Source organism: Clinocottus analis, unplaced genomic scaffold (genome assembly GCF_023055335.1).
Source record: "Clinocottus analis isolate CAN_PGR_092001 unplaced genomic scaffold, fCliAna1.0.p SCAF_5, whole genome shotgun sequence".
Taxonomy (NCBI): Eukaryota; Metazoa; Chordata; class Actinopteri; order Perciformes; family Cottidae; genus Clinocottus; species Clinocottus analis.
In genome coordinates, this window is record NW_027176207.1 from 23,286,432 (window position 1) to 23,306,431 (window position 20,000).

The 20,000-nt window shown below is 45.6% G+C and overlaps 3 protein-coding genes across 4 annotated transcripts in view; all 3 read left to right on the forward strand.

The window, feature by feature from the left end:
- rcor1 (REST corepressor 1) overlaps positions 1 to 6,573 on the forward strand; it is an 8,793-nt gene extending 2,220 nt beyond the window's left edge. Inside the window, exons 3-13 of the mRNA XM_068601207.1 lie at positions 973 to 1,053; positions 1,311 to 1,363; positions 1,545 to 1,706; positions 1,823 to 1,941; positions 2,702 to 2,780; positions 2,880 to 2,930; positions 3,208 to 3,354; positions 5,137 to 5,214; positions 5,353 to 5,410; positions 5,705 to 5,976; positions 6,149 to 6,573. Of these exons, the coding sequence (XP_068457308.1) occupies positions 973 to 1,053; positions 1,311 to 1,363; positions 1,545 to 1,706; positions 1,823 to 1,941; positions 2,702 to 2,780; positions 2,880 to 2,930; positions 3,208 to 3,354; positions 5,137 to 5,214; positions 5,353 to 5,410; positions 5,705 to 5,976; positions 6,149 to 6,193 (1,145 nt within the window). The 3' untranslated portion in view covers positions 6,194 to 6,573. The remainder of the gene's footprint in view (positions 1 to 972; positions 1,054 to 1,310; positions 1,364 to 1,544; positions 1,707 to 1,822; positions 1,942 to 2,701; positions 2,781 to 2,879; positions 2,931 to 3,207; positions 3,355 to 5,136; positions 5,215 to 5,352; positions 5,411 to 5,704; positions 5,977 to 6,148) is intronic.
- A 1,314-nt stretch (positions 6,574 to 7,887) lies between these two features.
- Positions 7,888 to 19,458, forward strand: traf3 (TNF receptor-associated factor 3). Of its 2 annotated transcripts, XR_011080007.1 has the most exons (15): positions 7,888 to 8,217; positions 10,397 to 10,559; positions 10,744 to 10,909; positions 12,947 to 12,998; positions 13,084 to 13,188; positions 13,393 to 13,557; positions 15,169 to 15,249; positions 15,363 to 15,437; positions 15,530 to 15,622; positions 15,697 to 15,837; positions 16,721 to 16,898; positions 17,083 to 17,426; positions 17,617 to 17,808; positions 18,455 to 18,588; positions 18,853 to 19,458. XR_011080007.1 is itself a non-coding variant. In XM_068601170.1 (14 exons), exons 2-14 carry the CDS (start codon positions 10,400 to 10,402, stop codon positions 18,488 to 18,490), a joined length of 1,788 nt encoding a protein of 595 aa, XP_068457271.1. In that variant the 5' UTR covers positions 7,888 to 8,217; positions 10,397 to 10,399; the 3' UTR covers positions 18,491 to 19,458. The 2 variants fall into 2 exon arrangements, 1 of the variants encoding a protein (XP_068457271.1); XM_068601170.1 differs by having other exon boundaries at positions 18,455 to 19,458.
- A 459-nt stretch (positions 19,459 to 19,917) lies between these two features.
- cunh5orf63 (chromosome unknown C5orf63 homolog) overlaps positions 19,918 to 20,000 on the forward strand; it is a 4,036-nt gene continuing 3,953 nt past the window's right edge. Inside the window, exon 1 of the mRNA XM_068600671.1 lies at positions 19,918 to 20,000. This exon is cut by the window's right edge and continues 43 nt beyond it. The gene's annotated coding sequence lies outside the window, so the exon portion shown is untranslated.

A 20,000-nucleotide genomic window follows, 5' to 3' on the forward strand; every position in this document is an offset into this window, starting at 1 on the left:
ATCTCCAGAAGGAGTTCGTTAAAGTACGACGCCTGGAAACAAGGAAAATGCAAAAATTGAGTGATTAACTGCAGCGCCCCCTAGTGTTTGAGTATTCTGAAAGAAATTGGGTGCATTAAGGGACACGATGTTGACATAAGCTATAAAGTTTGTGAGCATCGGCCAAGTGAGTTGGAAGTTATATGTATGTGTCACACCCCAAGGAGGTTAATTGGTTCATATCTTCTAAACACAATGAGATAAAGAAAGTTTGAAGTATCGTTTGATCACGTTGAACCAGTTATGATCCACAGAAAGTTTCGTCAGAATCGGACGCAGCGTTTACTAGAAGTTGGAAATAAAGTTTATTCACAAAATTCAAAATGGTGGAAAATCTAGGTACTACGATTTACTTTTTTGTAAGGAAGTCCCACCCGGACATGTGTGCCAAATTTTAAGTCAATCGGTCATAGGTGGCAAAATTTGCCGGTGCTGACAACTAAAGGGGGCGCTATAGAAACTTTTATCTGACACCCAAATCACATCGGCATTTTCGCCGAGTCGGATTGGCGTGAAGATTTTGAATAATTTATGTTCAGCCCAAGATCCTCTTTCCTCCATGAGCAAGAAAAACCAGAAGAAACTTAAAATGGGGCGGCTGTAGCTCAGGGGGATGAGTGGGCGTCCCGTTACCACAAGGTAGCCGGTTCAATCCCCAGTCCCGCCACAGTTCACACGTGGAAGTGTCTCTGAGCAGGACACTTAACCCCTCGTTGCTCCCCGGCGCCTCACAGGGCCACTGCTCCTTCATCAAGGTCAAATGCAGAGAAGAACTTCCCCAAGGGGATGAATAAAAGTGTATGTTAAAAAATAAACATTTGCATTTCAATAGGTCCTCCGCTCTGTGCTCAGGCCCTAATAACTGTGCTATTAACTGTGGTAATAACTGTGCTAATAACTGTGGTAATTACTGGTGATAACTGTGGTCATCAGAAGTGTCGCAGGCGGCTCAGCTCAGAGAGAACCTCGGCATGCTGGTCTGGATCCCGAGCAGCTGTCTGAACCAGACTCAGTGTAAGAAACTCCACGTTTAACAGATACAGTGAACATGGAGGAGCTGAACAAAGTATTTTAGTGTTTTACAGTGTATTTCAGTATTCTACTGTGTATTTTCTATTTTACAGTGTATTTTAGCATATTACAGTGTATTTTCTGTTTTACAGTGTATTTTAACGTTTTACAGTGTATTTTCTGTTTTACAGTGTATTTCCCACTGTATTTTTGTATTTTATGGTGTATTTTAGTGTTTTACAGTGTATTTTCTGTTTTAGTGGATGAGTACATTGCCATTGCCAAAGAGAAACATGGCTACAACATGGAGCAGGTAAGAGTACTTTAACAGTGTTAGTGTAAATGTTTAATACACACACACGTATATATATATATATATATATATATATATATATATATATATATATATATATATATATATATACACACACATACACATGGACACACATACATATGTATGTATGTGTGATGTGTGTCCATGGTTCCCTCTCCAGGCTCTCGGGATGCTCTTCTGGCACAAACACAACATGGAGAAGTCTTTGGCCGATCTGCCAAACTTCACCCCGTTCCCTGACGAGTGGACGGTGGAGGACCGAGTGCTGTTCGAGCAGGCGTTCAGCTTCCACGGGAAGAGCTTCCACCGCATCCAGCAGATGGTACGCAACCAGTAGGACCAGTAGGACCAGTGTGTATGCTCCCAGTTGGACCAGTGTGACCAGTTCCAGTGTGTGTATTGCTGTATGCATTCATGTGTGTGTCTGTGTGTGTGTAGTTACCTGATAAGTCGATGGCCAGTCTGGTTCGGTTTTATTACTCGTGGAAGAAAAGTCGCAGTAAAACGAGTCTGATGGACCGACAGACACGCAAACACAAGAGAGAGAGAGACGACAGGTGAGCTGCAGTAACGCAACAGTAACGCAACAGTAACGCAACAGTAACGCAACAGTAACGCAGCAGTAACGCAGCAGTAACGCAGCAGTAACGCAACAGTAACGCAGCAGTAACACAGCAGAAACACAGCAGAAACACAGCAGTAACACAGCAGAAATGCAACAGTAACGCAACAGTAACACAGCAGTAACACAGCAGAAACGCAACAGTAACGCAACAGTAACGCAACAGTAACACAGCAGTAACACAGCAGAAACGCAACAGTAACGCAACAGTAACACAGCAGAAACGCAACAGTAACGCAACAGTAACGCAACAGTAACACAGCAGTAACACAGCAGAAACGCAACAGTAACACAGCAGTAACACAGCAGAAACGCAACAGTAACGCAACAGTAACGCAACAGTAACACAGCAGTAACACAGCAGAAACGCAACAGTAACGCAACAGTAACGCAACAGTAACACAGCAGTAACACAGCAGAAACGCAACAGTAACGCAACAGTAACGCAACAGTAACACAGCAGTAACACAGCAGTAACACAGCAGAAACGCAACAGTAACGCAACAGTAACACAGCAGTAACACAGCAGAAACGCAACAGTAACGCAACAGTAACACAGCAGTAACACAGCAGAAACGCAACAGTAACGCAACAGTAACGCAACAGTAACACAGCAGAACCGCAACAGTAACGCAACAGTAACGCAACAGTAACGCAACAGTAACGCAACAGGTTGGCTGGTGTGTGTTTCTCAGTGATGATGACGCTGAGGACAGAAACATAAATCCACCTGAAGACTCCGAGCTCGACCCGAATAAAGACGACAAGAAGGAGGTGAGCCAGCTTCCTGTTTACTGACTGTTGTTGTTTACATACATGTGTTGTTGTTTACATACATCTGCTGTTGTTTACATCAGACTGGTTTCATTTCAGCTGAATTCTGGATCAGAGAGGTCAGAGGTCAAACCAGCTCCTGGACCCAAGGTAACAACACCTGTCTCTCTCTCTCTGTGTACCTGTCTCTCTCTCTCTCTCTCTCTCTCTCTCTCTCTCTCTGTGTATCTCTCTCTCTCTCTCTCTCTCTCTCTCTCTCTGTGTATCTCTCTCTCTCTCTCTCTCTCTCTGTGTATCTCTCTCTCTCTCTCTCTCTCTCTCTCTCTCTCTCTCTCTCTCTCTCTCTCTCTCTCTCTCTCTCTCTCTCTACCTGTGTGTCTCTCCCAGTCAGGAAGTCGTGACCTGTCTGTCTCTCTGTGCACTGCAGACAGGTAGCAAGGCGTCTCAGCGGCTGAAGAAGCGACCCCCCAAAGGAATGTTTCTGAACCAGCAGGATGTGGTTTCTCTCTCGTCTTCGTCAGCTCAGGGACTCATCAGACAACTGGACTGTCAGCTGGTCTCCATAAAGAGACAGGTCTACCTGTCTGTCTACCTGTCTCTCTCTCAAAGCCGTTAAACCTTCAGTGTCTTCGGCCTTTTTTATATTCATACATCATTTCTTAAATTCACCTTTCCAAGGCTCTTGCATATGAGGTTCACACCTGAGTGTTGTGATGCTCTCTCACCTGTAGCTCTCTCACCTGTCTCACCTGTAGCTCTCTCACCTGTAGCTCTCTCACCTGTCTCACCTGTAGCTCTCTCACCTGTAGCTCTCTCACCTGTCTCACCTGTAGCTCTCTCACCTGTCTCACTTGTAGCTCTCTCACCTGTACCTCTCTCACCTGTCTCACCTGTAGCTCTCTCACCTGTCTCACCTGTACCTCTCTCACCTGTCTCACCTGTACCTCTCTCACCTGTACCTCTCTCACCTGTCTCACCTGTACCTCTCTCACCTGTCTCACCTGTAGCTCTCTCACCTGTCTCACCTGTAGCTCTCTCACCTGTCTCACCTGTAGCTCTCTCAACCTGTCTCACTTGTAGCTCTCTCATCTGTCTCACCTGTAGCTCTCTCACCTGTCTCACCTGTCCCTCTCTCACATGTCTCACCTGTAGATCTCTCACCTGTCTCACCTGTAGCTCTCTCACCTGTCTCACCTGTAGCTCTCTCACCTGTCTCACCTGTACCTCTCTCACCTGTCTCACCTGTAGCTCTCTCAACCTGTCTCACCTGTAGCTCTCTCAACCTGTCTCACCTGTAGCTCTCTCACCTGTCTCACCTGTACCTCTCCCACCTGTCCCTCTCTCACCTGTAGCTCTCTCACCTGTCTCACCTGTAGCTCTCTCAACCTGTCTCACCTGTCCCTCTCTCACCTGTCTCACCTGTACCTCTCTCACCTGTCTCACCTGTACCTCTCTCACCTGTCTCACCTGTACCTGTCTCACCTGTAGCTCTCTCACCTGTCTCACCTGTAGCTCTCTCACCTGTCTCACTTGTAGCTCTCTCACCTGTCTCACTTGTACCTCTCTCACCTGTCTCACCTGTACCTGTCTCACCTGTAGCTCTCTCACCTGTCTCACCTGTAGCTCTCTCACCTGTCCCACTTGTCTCACCTGTAGCTCTCTCACCTGTCTCACTTGTACCTCTCTCACCTGTCTCACCTGTACCTGTCTCACCTGTAGCTCTCTCACCTGTCTCACCTGTAGCTCTCTCACCTGTCCCACCTGTCTCACCTGTAGCTCTCTCACCTGTCTCACTTGTACCTCTCTCACCTGTCTCACCTGTACCTGTCTCACCTGTAGCTCTCTCACCTGTCTCACCTGTAGCTCTCTCACCTGTCTCACCTGTACCTCTCTCACCTGTCTCACCTGTACCTGTCTCACCTGTAGCTCTCTCACCTGTCTCACCTGTAGCTCTCTCACCTGTCTCACCTGTACCTCTCTCACCTGTCTCACCTGTACCTGTCTCACCTGTAGCTCTCTCACCTGTCTCACCTGTAGCTCTCTCACCTGTCTCACCTGTAGCTCTCTCACCTGTCTCACCTGTAGCTCTCTCACCTGTCTCACCTGTAGCTCTCTCAACCTGTCTCACCTGTCCCTCTCTCACCTGTCTCACCTGTACCTCTCTCACCTGTCTCACCTGTACCTCTCTCACCTGTCTCACCTGTACCTCTCTCACCTGTCTCACCTGTACCTGTCTCACCTGTAGCTCTCTCACCTGTCTCACCTGTAGCTCTCTCACCTGTCTCACTTGTAGCTCTCTCACCTGTCTCACTTGTACCTCTCTCACCTGTCTCACCTGTAGCTCTCTCTGTTACAGATCCAGACCATCAAACAGTCAAACGGCTCTCTGAAGGAGAAAATCAGCTCAGGAGTTGATGAGTACAAACAGCCTGAGGTAACCACGGCAATGCGGCAACACACAGCAACACAACTGGCAATGCAGCAACACACAGCAGCACAACTGGCAATGCCTGCTGCTGTGTCTTTAAGTTGCTGTCGTTGCTCTTTGTTTCATGTTGTTTTCTGGCTTCAGGTGAATCAGAAGTTCAACACTCGTTGGACAACAGAGGAGCAGCTGCTCGCTGTGCAAGGTAATACCTGAAGTACCTGTAATGTCACCTGAAGTACCTGTAATGTCACCTGAAGTACCTGTAATGTCACCTGAAGTACCTGTAATGTCACCTGAAGTACCTGTAATGTCACCTGAAGTACCTGTAATGTCACCTGAAGTACCTGTAATGTCACCTGAAGTACCTGTAATGTCACCTGAAGTACCTGTAATGTCACCTGAAGTACCTGTGGTTATTAAACCATGATCGCCTAAATGAAACCTGTCAGTCAGTGATTGGTCAGTGACTCTCTCCCTCTCGTCCAATGACACGCAGCCATCAGGAAGTATGGGCGGGACTTCCAGGCAATCTCAGATGTGATTGGTAACAAGTCGGTGGTCCAGGTGAAGAACTTCCTGGTGAACTACAGACGGAGGTTTAACCTGGACGAGGTTCTTCAGGAGTGGGAGGCCGAACACGGGATGGAGGCGGGAGACAGGGGAGGAGAGGAGGACAAGATGGAGGACAAGATGGAGGACAAGATGGAGGACAAGATGGAGGAGTGTCCTGCTGAGGAAGAGGAGTTCACTGCCCCGGAAACAAAGGAGGTGAGGAGAAGTTTTCATTTACTCTACTGTGTTTCTACTACAACTCTACTGTCACTCTACTATAAGTCTACTGTTACTACTGTGTTTCTATTCTAACTCTACTCATCATTCTATTCTAACTCAACTTTACTATTACTCCACTCTAACTCTACTGTGTTTCCACTCGCTGCAGGACTCGTCCTCTCTGATTGACTCCCAGAAGCCTTTGCTGTCTTGACTCCCAGAAGCCTTCGCTGTCTTGACTCCCAGAAGCCTTTGCTGTCTTGACTCCCAGAAGCCTCTGCTGTCTTGACTCTTTGACTCATCCTGCGGTTCAATGATGTCATCATGAGTTTATTATTTCAGTGTGCTGGACTTTTATTGATCAGGTTTGAGGTGTTTGTCATGAACCTGTCATCACTGCCCTCTCTGGACCAATCAGAATTCAAAGTGGGTGGGGCCTGTTTGACTTGTTTTTTCCCACAGATTTCACAATGTTTTATGTTGTTAATCTTTTGTCTTTGGGGTTGGGGCTTGGCTATGTTGGTGATGTCACTCAGGTAGCGGGCGTGACAAATAACAAAAACTTCATGAATAAATGAATTTGTTTCTTCTTTAGTTTCTTCTCTTTTTTTACAACAGCAACAGAATCACAAAGTTATAACTTTATATATTGTAATTGTTTCTCACAAATACACTACATGCATTATAATCATTTTTGCCTATTAGCTTATTTTGTCATATCCCAGCTCCTTTATGTGCTCCTTCATGTGCTTCTTCATTCAATCTTTATGTTATATATAATAATGTGAATCAAAAATGAATGTTGGGCCGTAAAAAGTACAAAGTATAATGTAGTGGAGAAGTATTAATACTTAAGTACTGTCACCTTAAAAAGTACATTCCTGGTGTGAATGTACTTAGTTCAGTGTGTATAGTGTGTAGAAATATATAGACTGTATTACTGTATTATTGTATGTAATTATGTAAGAATTTGTAAACACAAACGTCACAAGTTCTTCAAAAACGGAAAATATATACATATATAAAACCAAATATATATATATGTATATATATATGTGTATATATATATATATATATATATATATGTATATATATATATATATATATATATATATATATACATACATGTGTATATATATATATATATATATATATATATATATATATATATATATATATATATATATATATATATATATATATATATATACATGTGTATATATACATATATATATATATATGTATATATATATGTATATATATGTATATGTATATATATGTATATATATATATATATATATGTATATATATGTATGTATATATATGTATATATATATATATGTATATATATATGTATGTATATATATATGTATGTATATATATATATATGTATATATATATATATATATATATATATATATATATATATATATATATATATATATATATATATATATATAACCAATATCTATAACGCAGACATAAGTCATTCTTTACACCATCTCATTCATCGAATAATTTTATTATCTATATTATGAAACATCTTTTGCTTTAGAATTTAATGAATGGGAAGTAGATTATATGTCAAACAGCGCCCCCTGGTGCTCACGTGAGGACTGCAGCACACAGCGCCCCCTGGTGCTCACGTGAGGACTGCAGCACACAGCGCCCCCTGGTGCTCACGTGAGGACTGCAGCACACAGCGCCCCCTGGTGCTCACGTGAGGACTGCAGCACACAGCGCCCCCTGGTGCTCGGCTGTCTCTCGGTGAGGACTGCAGCACACAGCGCCCCCTGGTGCTCGGCTGTCTCTCGGTGAGGACTGCAGCACACAGCGCCCCCTGGTGCTCGGCTGTCTCTCGGTGAGGACTGCAGCACACAGCGCCCCCTGGTGCTCGGCTGTCTCTTGGGCTGCTGGGGGATTTCCTGGGCGGAAGCAGCAGAGGGGGTTTCCAGTATGATCAGACCAGAACTCCCCTCTGGATCTCTGAACTGGATCCCAGTGACTTCTCCCTCACAAACACTCAGGACCGACAGAAGCCAGAACCTGAACCCGAACCATGAGGAGTCCGCCTGAGGCCCGGAGGCTCCGAGGCAGCGTGACGGTTTGAAGCCGGACAGAGTCCACCGCCGAGGAGCCGCCGAAGATCAGCCGAAGAGCCGCCAAGGAGCCGCCGAAGATCAGCCGAAGAGCTGCCAAGGAGCCGCAAAGGAGCCGTGGCCTGCGGAGGAGATTCATGTGAGTCAGGAGAACCTCAGGACAACCTCAGGAGAACCCGACCTGTTAGCTGTTCGTGGTAGCTTAACACAACAGATGCTGCAACGAGCTGTTTGTGTGCTGATGAGTATTTGTTTGTGTGCGTGTGCGTGTGTCTGTACGTGTGTGCGTGTGTGTGCGCGTGTGTCTACTGATAAGTGTGTGTGTCTGTATCTGTGTGTGTTTGTCTGTATGTATGTGTATGTGTGTGCGTGTCTGCTGATGAATGTGTGTATGTTTAAAGAGGGTTATAGACGTGTGAAAAGGGTTAAAGACGTTTGAAGAGGGTTGAAGACGTTTGAAGAGGATGAAGACGTGTGAAGAAGATGAAGACGTGTGAAGAGAAAGGTTGAAGACATGTGAAGAGGTTTGAAGACGTGTGAAGAGAAAGTTTGAAGACGTGTGAAGAGGTTTGAAGACGTGTGAAGAGGGTTAAAGATGTGTAAAGAGGTTTGAAGACGTGTGAAGAGGGTTGAAGACATTTTAAAAAAGGTTAAAAACTATTAAAGAGGGTTGAAGACATTTAAATAGGGTTGAAGAGGTCTAAAGAGGGTTGAAGATGTGTGAAGAGGTTTGAAGACGTTTGCAGAGGGTTGAAGACGTTTGCGGAGCTTTGAAAATGTTTAAAGAGGGTTGAAGACATTTAAATAGGGTTGAAGAGGTCTAAAGAGGGTTGAAGATGTGTGAAGAGGTTTGAAGACGTTTGCGGAGTTGAAGACGTTTGCAGAGGGTTGAAGACGTTTGCGGAGCTTTGAAAATGTTTAAAGAGGGTTGAAGACATTTAAAGAGGGTTTAAGACATTTAAAGAGGTTTAAAGAGGGTTGAAGATGTGTGAAGAGGGTTGAAGATGTGTGAAGAGGGTTGAAGACGTGAGAAGAGTGTTAAAGACGTTTGAAGAGGGTTGAAGACGTTTGAAGAGGGTTGAATACGTTTGAGGAGGGTTGAAGATGTTTGCGGAGGGTTGAAGACGTTTGCGGAGTGTTGAAGACGTTTGCGGAGTGTGAAAATGTTTAAAGAGGGTAGAAGACGTTTAAAGAGGTTTGAAGACGTTTAAAAAAGGTTGAAGACATTTAAAGAGGGTTGAAGACGTTTAAAGAGGATTGAAGACCTTTGAAGAGGGTTGAAGACCTTTGAAGAGGGTTGAAGACCTTCGAAGAGGGTTGAAGACCTTCGAAGAGGGTTGAAGACATTTAAAGAGGGTTGAAGACATTTAAAGAGGGTTGAAGACGTTTAAAGAGGGTTGAAGACGTTTAAAGATGTTAGACGATTAAAGAGGGTTGAAGAGGTTCAAAGAGGCTTGAAGACGGTTGAAGAGGGTTGAAGACATTTGAGAGGGTTGAAGACGTTTAAAGAAGTTTGAAGACGTGTAAAAAGAGTTGAAGAGGGTTGAAGACATTTGAAGAGGGTTGAAGACATTTGAAGAGGGTTGAAGACGTTTAAAGAGGGTTGAAGATTGACGACGTTTAAAGAGGGTTGACGACGTTTAAAGAGGGTTGAAGACCTTTGAAGAGGTTTGAAGACGTGCAAAGACGGTTGAAGATGTGTAAAGACGTTTGAAGAGGGTTGAAGGCATTTAAAGAGGGTTGAAGGCATTTAAAGAGGGTTGAAGGCATTTAAAGAGGGTTGAAGGCATTTAAAGAGGGTTGAAGGCATTTAAAGAGGGTTGAAGGCATTTAAAGAGGGTTGAAGGCTTGAAGACGCTTAAATAGGGTTGAAGACGCTTAAATAGGGTTGAAGACGCTTAAAGAGGGTTGAAGACGCTTAAAGAGGGTTGAAGACGCTTAAAGAGGGTTGAAGACATTTAAAGAGAGTTAAAGACGTTTCAAGAGGGTTGAGCAAAGTGAACGAGCTGGTGTGTACGGTTTCACCATGTCCTGGATGTAGATCTGATCCGATCTGTTCGTAGTACGGTACGCAAGTACCAATGTTTTGAAGCGGATGCGGGCGGCCACCGGTAGCCAGTGTGAGAGGACAAGGTTCAGACACAGGTCCTCTCCATGTTACCCGGTAGCTGAGGTCGTTGAGGTAGAATGAGAAGAGGGCGAGACCACCTGCTCATGACGTCAAAGCAAGCTGGGATCAAGTCACATAAATCTACCCAGAATGCATTGTGATGGATTCCATTCAGGACCGACTTAACTCCCCTCTCTCCCACACTCAGGTCATGTCAGCGGGGAGGAGTGCTGACGGGAGGGAGGTGCAGATTCCCCTCCAGCAGGTGGCGCCCTCCCTGACCACACCCCTCTCAGTGGCTCTGCCCATCATCCCGCCCTCTCACCGTCAAGTCAATCCCTGGCCTCCCAACGACACCTCTACTTCACAAGGTAAACACTTCAGACACCTGCACCACTTCACAAGGTAAACACTTCAGACACCTGTGATTGGCTGAGAGTTGTATTAAAAGTGTGTCAGACAGATTCCTTTAATGTCCACAAGATACTATTCTAATCAAACTGTTGAATCTGAAGAAGTCTGAAGAAGTCAAAACAGGTGTGTCTCTGTGTTCAGGTGTCCCTGCAGGTTTCTTGCCTCTTCACGGAGGATTCAGAGATCACTTTGTCTTAACTCCAGAAGCCAAATACTGCTGCGAGACCTGCAGCCTGGTCTTGTGCCAGCCCCGCCAGACCGAGTGTGGACACCGCTTCTGTCAGAGCTGCATCAACGATATCCTCAGGTAAGAGAAAGAAAGTGTTTATGTTCTTGGGTATTTCCAGTTGTCTGCAAATACTGCTGCGAGTACCTGTTCTGACTAGCAGGTGAAATAGGTGTAGCAGCTGTCCTACAACTACACCTCATTGACCCCATCAATGTGGTTTCAGCGGGCCACTCTACTCGGTCACTTATTAAAATACTTTGAAATTCATGTCAGCCCTAGAGAGCTATTGGAGGAAATAATAATACTCCTTTACTGTTGTGACATTTAAAATATATATATATATATTTTTAGATAGAAAATGAACATCAACCAAATTACCATACGTGGTTCCTTGCCTGTTAAGTAAAAACAAACAAACGTAGATTGAAAAATGCAAGAAATAAGTTAAGATAATCCTTTATTAGCCCGCAGTGGGGAAATTACAGGATTATAGCATCAATTGCACACAATACACACTTAATGTTCTCGTTGTGGGTGGTCAGGACAAAGTCAGGGTCTGCCACATCTTCATCTTCAACATCATCACTGATGGCAGGGTTGGCTGGCACGAAAACAGTCTGCCTCCTCTTGCCATCAAAAAGACGAGCAGTCATATCCTAAAAAATAAACACAGGCAATAAAACAACTGTAATAAGGTCATAAACATACATATATTCTAGGTTCAACGTAAAAGGGGCGTATGATCATATACGATGCATACAGTTTTCATGGCGTAATTTCAATAAATCATCCACAAAAGACACACAGGTAATCACTTAGTGCAACAATTTAAGCATAACATGTATGAGTTTCAGCAACTTATCATGGTTATTTTAGTTGTTTGATCCGTGGTTGTAGACAAAGTCGCGCTGCACAAGCGTCTCTTCCGGGGTCCAGAAAAAAAGAGAAAGTTTACTGTGCTCCAGGTCTCTTCTTATTGGTCAAATTCCACAAAGGTGGTTGGTGTGACATAGAGTGATCTTTATTGTTGAAAGACGTCATATGTACAGAGTGCGGAAGTGACCATATATGGGTACTTGAACGATAAAGGGTTTGAAAGGACTGTTTGCTTCCTTATAGACTATTTGCACCCTAAAGGGCGAATTATACTCTTGCAACTCCAACTGCTGCTGCCACGCAGTCGGATTGACGGACTCGTTTTGGTTTATAGTTCCTGCGTTTTCCATCCTCCAGACCAGCAGGTGGCGCAACGACCGTTTAGAGTCGACCTGCACACCAACGTTCACCGATATCTCCCTCCAGGAATTCACCTCCATCTTCGTGTCCTGATACTCCGTCAGATGGTTTTATAAATGCTCATATTTGTGGATCTCTTCAGCCAAACGTTCTTCAACAGGATCCATTGTTCCTGTTTCTGCTGTGGCTTTTAAAACAGAGGTATGATGCTGTGAAACCAGACATGAGGGACTCAGGACGTGGTTAGCGGACCAATCACAGCCTTGTGGGCTTGTGTTGCTTTGACGGATAGTCAGACATTTGGGGCGACGCAAGCAAGCACGCAAAATGGCCGATTTGACCACGCAAGGTCGGCCATGTGTGTCTTGCGTGCTTGCGTCTCTGCGTAAAACCCGAGTATAAATCAGCCTTTATAGACTGTTCGCTTCTTCCAGTTGTCACAATGATTTATGTTTGAAACCATCCACAAGGCCTCGTCCTGGTGCCTATTTAAGGCACCACCTTCTCCAGGACAAAGAGTCCCCCGACCAAGACCAGTCCATCACCATGGCAACACCTTGGTGGTGCCAGCCCGGATGCAGAGACAACTGGGAATAAACTATAGAAGCAGCTCTGTTAGTTCATGCTTTATAACACCAGGAAGATGGATGCTTCTAATTTTTTTTGTTTAAAGTGAACCACTCACAGATTTGAATGATATCAGGCTCTTGTCCTTTCGTGATTTTATTGCATTCATTGTAAGTTGTTTGGGACAAAAGGGTCCAATGAATGTTGTGGCATGTGAAGGGTAAAGGGTGTAGTTCATGCTCTGACCACAAGGCTGTCATCTTTTGTTTCTTCAGTTGGATCAGTAACTTTTTGTTCTCTCTCCTTCTATAGTCATCCAAACCCGGTATGTCCAGCTGACATGGAGCCTCTGTTCAAAGACAAGGTGGGCAGACAATTCATTGAATTAATCATCATCATTTATGAATTGATTATTGATCAGTTGCTGAACTCATATGTTTATGTTTCAGATCTTTCGAGACGTTTGCTGCCATCGTGAGATTATGGCACTGAAGGTTTACTGTCGCAGTGAAGCTAACGGTTGTCAGGAGCAGATAAGTCTGCAGCAGATACCTGTGAGAACAACACGTTTACTCACTTACATCTTGCGCTGTGATTGGCTGTATCCTATAAGTGTATCTCAAACATCGTTAACAGTGTAACCACAGACTAGAAACAATAAAGGACACCCAGGTGTCCCTATGAATCTGTTCTTTTCAGGTTTGATCATATCAAGACAACTCAGTCTTTCTGTCTGTCTCCCACCTGTTTGTCTGCAGGACCACCTGAATGTGTGTCCGTTCTTCGAGGTTCCTTGTCCGTTGGGGAAATGTAAAGAGCGAATGATGAGGAAAGAGATTCCCGACCACCTGAGCTGGAAATGTAAACACAGAGAGAGCAGTTGCGAGTTCTGCATGACCAAGATGCCTCTGACTGACCTACAGGTATTTCATGCGATCACTGCTGACCTAGCTTTAGAGATCTGAAGTCTAGCTTCAGATGTCTGGAGACTAGCTTTAGAGGTCTAGGGACAAGTTACAGAGGTCTGAGACTAGATTCAGAGATCTGGGGACTAGATTCAAAGGTCTGGGGACTAGATTCAAAGGTCTGGGGACTAGATTCAGACGTCTGGGACTAGATTCAGACGTCTGGGACTAGGACTAGATTCAGAGGTCTGGGGACTAGATTGAGACATCTGGGACTAGATTCAGAGGTCTGGGGACTAGATTCAGAGGTCTGAGACTAGATTCAGAGGTCTGGGGACTAGATTCAAAGGTCTGGGGACTAGATTCAGACGTCTGGGACTAGATTCAGACGTCTGGGACTAGATTCAGAGGTCTGGGACTAGGACTAGATTCAGAGGTCTGGGGACTAGGTTCAGACGTCTGGGACTAGATTCAGACGTCTGGGACTAGATTCAGACGTCTGGGACTAGATTCAGAGGTCTGGGACTAGGACTAGATTCAGAGGTCTGGGGACTAGATTCAGACATCTGGGACTAGATTCAGAGGTCTGGGGACTAGATTTAGAGGTCTGGGGACTAGATTTAGAGGTCTGGGACTAGATTCAGACGTCTGGGGACTAGATTCAGAGGTCTGGGGACTAGATCCAGAGGTCTGGGGACTAGATTCAGACGTCTGGGACTAGGACTAGATTCAGAGGTCTGGGGACTAGATTCAGACGTCTGGGACTAGGACTAGATTCAGAGGTCTGGGGACTAGATTCACACATCTCTGACTAGATTCAGACGTCTGGGACTAGATTCAGACGTCTGGGACTAGATTCAGACGTCTGGGACTAGGACTAGATTCAGAGGTCTGCGGACTAGATTCAGACGTCTGGGACTAGGACTAGATTCAGAGGTCTGGGACTAGATTCAGACGTCTCGGACTAGATTCAGACGTCTGGGACTAGATTCAGACGTCTGGGACTAGATTCAGACGTCTGGGACTAGGACTAGATTCAGAGGTCTGGGGACTAGATTCAGACGTCTGGGACTAGGACTAGATTCAGAGGTCTGGGGACTAGATTCAGACGTCTCGGACTAGATTCAGACGTCTGTGACTAGATTCAGAGGTCTGAGGACTAGATTCAGACGTCTGGGACTAGGACTAGATTCAGAGGTCTGGGACTAGATTCAGACGTCTCGGACTAGATTCAGACGTCTGGGACTAGATTCAGACGTCTGGGACTAGATTCAGACGTCTGGGACTAGGACTAGATTCAGAGGTCTGGGGACTAGATTCAGACGTCTGGGACTAGGACTAGATTCAGAGGTCTGGGGACTAGATTCAGACGTCTGTGACTAGATTCAGACGTCTGTGACTAGATTCAGAGGTCTGGGGACTAGATTCAGACGTCTGGGACTAGGACTAGATTCAGAGGTCTGGGGACTAGATTCAGACGTCTGGGGACTTGCGGCCCGACACAAAGTAGCGCTGCTCGTCAATCTCATTCTGGGCCGAGGCAGCCAATCAAATCCAGCAAGAGGCTGGCTTCACTACTCCACCCTTGACTTCCTGTTTTAGACTTGTTACCTTTCTGTCTGTTTTCAGAAGCACAAAGAGACGGTGTGTCCAGCGTTCCCAGTGTCGTGTCCAAACCACTGCTCCTTTTCCTCCCTTCCCCGGAGCGAGGTAGCGATCCAGTTTGTGTTTTGCCGCCCAGTCAGACTGGTTTAGTGGACTTTAGTGTAACCCCACAGCAGCCCTATTAGTGATGACTCTGATGGATTGGTTTTGTATTGCAGCTGTCGAGTCACCAGCACGATTGTCCCAAAGCTCAGGTGAGCTGTCAGTTCCACCGCTACGGCTGCACCTTCAAGGTAACTTATCCTTCCGCTGCTTCTTCTGTTTCGGCTTCTCAGTGTGACTCTTCATGTGTTGACTGTGTGTACCGTGCATCTTCGTATTTTAGGGTTTGAACCTGGACATGAGGCAACATGAGTCCACCTTAGCAGCGGAACACCTGAGAATGATGGCCAACAGAAACTCCACATTAGAGAACAAGGTAATCATAGCAACCAGCCTGAGGCCATGTGGCCGAGGGGTCGGTGTGTGACGGGTCTCTGTGTGCATCTCCAGGTGGAGGACATTAAAGGTGAGCTGTTGGAGAGGTATAAGGTGCTTCCTGCTCTCAACAGTCGACTGTCAGAACTAGAAAACCAGAGCGACGAGCTGAGAGAGAAGAACCGACAGATGGAGCAGAAACTGGCCACCATGCAGGTAATGCTGTGTCCTAGTTCTACTGAGGCAAGGCAATGTATTTAAAAATGGGTTTAAATCCCACAAAATATGTACTTTGCGGAAATAAATAACCCTCACAATTAAGGCCTTAAATGGGAGTTAATAAGTTTTAACATGTAACTCTGGCAGTTGTCTGCATGCTTTGTATGTCAATCTAAAAGACCAACTGTGGGGCAACTGTGGCTCAGAGGTTCGCATGCCCGTTTGTCAATCTGAGTATCGGTGATTTGAGCCCAGGCTCAGCTCGTCCCTGTTGTTGTGTCCTAAAGCAGGACACTTAACCCGTTGCTGTGTCTACGGTGTATAGAGCAACATGTAAGTCTTTTTGCACAAGTGTCAGCTAAATGAAACGTAATGACTGTCGTGCAACCTGCACAGATGTTCGTGTTCAGGGTCCCAGCTGACACATCCAGACTATCACAGGGCTGACCGAGAAACAGACAACCACTCACACCGACAGTCAAGTTAGAGTCACCAGTTAACCTAAGCTCCATGTCTTTGGACTGTGGGAGGAAGCAGAACATGCAAACCTCCCACCATCGTGCATCCCCCTTTGAAGATCACATTTGATTAATAGTTACATCTTGGTCCAAGCGAGAACCCAACTCTCCGGTCTGAGTTGTTTTTACAGATGAAGAGTGAACGTGTGGTATGTACATTGCTGAATGTTGTACATCATAGACACTCTGACCTTAAATAGCAGTAAATAGAAGTGTATATGCTTTGAATGTGTCTGTTAACAATAAGCATTGTGGGGATTAAAATGGTGACAACTGGAACTAAAGAAAGCAGGTGAAGCCTCTGCACCTCTGACAATCGCTCCTCTGAACCTGGACAAACAACCATTTCTCTCTTCCTGTAGAAACTAATGAGCTCTCACTCAGAGAAGCTTCTGGAGGTGGAGCTGGAGCTTCGTTCCCTTCGTGTGCTCAGAGATGAGGTTGAGAACCTGAGGGGAACCCTGGAGAACGTCCGGACGAGACTGAATACTCTAGAACAAGGGGGACGCAGCGGGACTGGATCCACAACACACACTCTGGGTCAGGACACACAATTGAAATGGGACTGGGGACCATTTGCAAAGGACTTGCTCCAGAGGTCTGCTGACTAGTTGCAGAAGTCTGAGAACTAGTTTCGGAGATCTATGGGCAAGGGACTAGTTGCAGAAGTCTGGGACTGAAACAGTTAATCAATAACTAATAATGAATATTCACATCTTTGCAGCATCTCTGGAGAATCAGCTGAAGCGACATGATGAGATGCTGAGTGTCCATGAGATCCGATTAGCCGACATGGACCTGCGTTTCCAGGTGCTGGAGACGGCGAGTTACAATGGGACCCTGATCTGGAAGATCCGCGACTACAAGAGAAGGAAACAGGAAGCGGTGGGGGCGAAGACATTGTCGCTTTATTCGCAGCCATTTTACACCGGGTACTTTGGGTACAAGATGTGCGCCCGTGTCTACCTGAACGGAGACGGCATGGGCAAGGGGACACACCTGTCTCTGTTCTTCGTGGTCATGAGAGGCGAGTACGATGCCCTGCTGCCCTGGCCTTTCAAACAGAAGGTACTGACTAGTTACTGCCTGGATTATAAGACACTTTAAAGGATTATAAGACACTTTAACAAAGTGTTGTATAAGTGAAGCAATCTGTATTTTAAATCTTCCGGACTCAAACTAGTTTAACTCTGTTGTTCTGAGGCTGAAACAATGCTGACAGACCCATTTGTCTGTGTCTCTGTCGATCATCTGTTAGGTGACTCTGATGCTGATGGACCAGGGTCCGTCGAGGAAACACTTGGGGGATGCCTTTAAGCCTGATCCAAATAGCAGCAGCTTCAGACGTCCTGCAGCAGAGATGAACATTGCTTCTGGTTGTCCTCTGTTTGTTTCTCAGAGCGTCCTGGAGACGGGCAGTTACATCAAAGACGACACCATCTTCATCAAGGTGATGATACACAACTCTGGGTCTGGGAACTAGCTTCAGAAGTCTGAGGACTAGTTGCAGAGGTCTGGGAACTGGCTTTAGAGGTCTGATGACTAGCTTCAGAGGTCTGGGGACTAGCTTCATAAATCTAAGAACTAGTTGCAGAGGTCTGGGAACGAGCTTCAGAGGTCTGAGGACTAGTTGCCAGGGTCTGGGGACTAGCTTCAGAGGTCTAGAGACTAGCTTCATCGGTCTGGAGACTAATTTCATAGGTCTGGAGACTAGTTTCAGAGGTCTAAGGACTATCTTCAGAGGTCTAAGGACTATCTTCAGAGGTCTAAGGATTAGCTTTAGAGGTCTGGAGACTAGGTTCAGAGGTCGAAGGACTAGCTTCAGAGGTCTAAGGACTAGCTTCAGAGGTCTGGAGACTAATCTCATAGGTCTGGAGACTAGCTTCAGAGTTCTGGGGACTAGCTTCAGAGGTTTAAGGACTAGCTTCAGAGGTCTGCAGACTGGCTTCAGAGGTCTGGGGACTAGCTTCAGAGGTTTAAGGACCAACTTCAGAGGTCTGGAGACTAGCTTCAGAGGTCTAAGGACTAACTTCAGAGGTCTAGGGACTTTCGGTCTTTTTCTTTTCATATTGATTGATATCTTTCTTGATTGGCAGGTGACAGTAGATACCTCTGACCTTCCTGACCCGTGATGTTACGACCCCTCTGACCGTGCTGGTCTGAGATCTGCTCACCTCTTCACGCTCAGTACAGCAAAGGATCATGGGAAGGATCAGTGACAATGAAGTAGGTGTGTCTATCTGATAGTGACGACAGAAGAGAAGAAGAAACAGACAGAAGCAGCCAATCAGAGTGAACTTTGCAGAGACTGGAAGGCGTCTTATAATTTTGTGTGTGTGCGTGTGTGTGTGTGTGCGCGCGTGTGATCAGTGTTGCCATGACCGTTGTGTCATCACTTAGAGCCAACATGGCCGCCACAGCGAGAACATTGTTGCTGCTCGTTACTGATGCTGTGCATCAAGTTTTACTTCCTGTTTATTACCTGTTTACCAAGGCATGCTGGGAAATCCATTGCAGCCACAGAGTAGCTCAGCAGACCAGTACAGAACAGCAGGATCCAGTACAAAAACATTTACATGTAACCAGAAAGACCAGGAGAGTCCCACAAAGGACAGAGTGAGACCAGTACAAACCAGTGAAGACCAGTAAGTGGGAGCAGGACCTGAATGAACCCAAAATCTGGAAATTATTTAAACAAGAGACACGTTCCAAAAGTGTCCGCAGAACGATTCAATGTTCCCAGGAGTTCCCAGTATGCGCTCCCAGGAGTTCCCAGTATGCGTTCCCAGGACTTCCCAGTAAGCGCTCCCAGGAGTTCCCAGTATGCGTTCCCAGGACTTCCCAGTATGCGTTCCCAGGACTTCCCAGTATGCGCTCCCAGGAGTTCCCAGTAGGCGCTCCCAGGACTTCCCAGTAGGCGCTCCCAGGACTTCCCAGTAGGCGCTCCCAGGACTTCCCAGTAGGCGCTCCCAGGAGTTCCCAGTATGCGCTCCCAGTCTGAGCTCCTCTGTGGCCGGTGGAGTTCTTCAGTCATAACTTGCCCGACTGGTTTGATTTGCACAGTTTAAATGTTTGTTAAAAGTGTCAAAATAAAATATTATAAAACACAGAATCTGTTTTATTTAATCAGAGATTATTGATTTATTTAATGTGATTTGTTTGTAACCTTTGAACAACATGAAGGTGTTTGATAAATGAATAAACCTTCAAGTATAAATGATCGTTTTGAGACAAACAGTTTCTATTCCCTTTTAAAAGACATCACTCCTAAATATGAAAAGCATTTGATCCTCATGAAGTTTATTGTTGGATCATCACCGCCTGACGAGTCCAGCAGGGTCAGAACCCCGATGATGTTGATGATGATGATGAAGAGGAGGAGGAGGAGGAGGAGGAGCTACTTCACTGGACAGAAGCAGCTCCTTAAGAACAACTCCAAGAACAATTACCAAATAAAACCCGAGGGTGGCAGTATTGCAACAGGCTGGACGACCGCCTAAAACGGCAAAGAAGAAGAAGAAGAAGAAGAAGAAGAAGGAGAAACAGGAAGTAGTATAAGTAGTAGTCGAAGAAGAAAGAAGAAACGGGAAGTAGGAGAAGAAGAAGTAGAAGAAGAGCAGTACCGATCCGAAGTTCTTTCAG

Bases quoted from the DNA above. Each gene is read 5' to 3' on its own strand.
- traf3 (XM_068601170.1), top strand. From the start codon at position 10,400: ATGTCAGCGGGGAGGAGTGCTGACGGGAGGGAGGTGCAGATTCCCCTC. The intron at 12,999-13,083 runs GTGGGCAGACAA...TTTATGTTTCAG, and splicing joins AGCCTCTGTTCAAAGACAAG to ATCTTTCGAGACGTTTGCTG. The intron at 17,809-18,454 runs GTGATGATACAC...CTTGATTGGCAG, and splicing joins ACGACACCATCTTCATCAAG to GTGACAGTAGATACCTCTGA.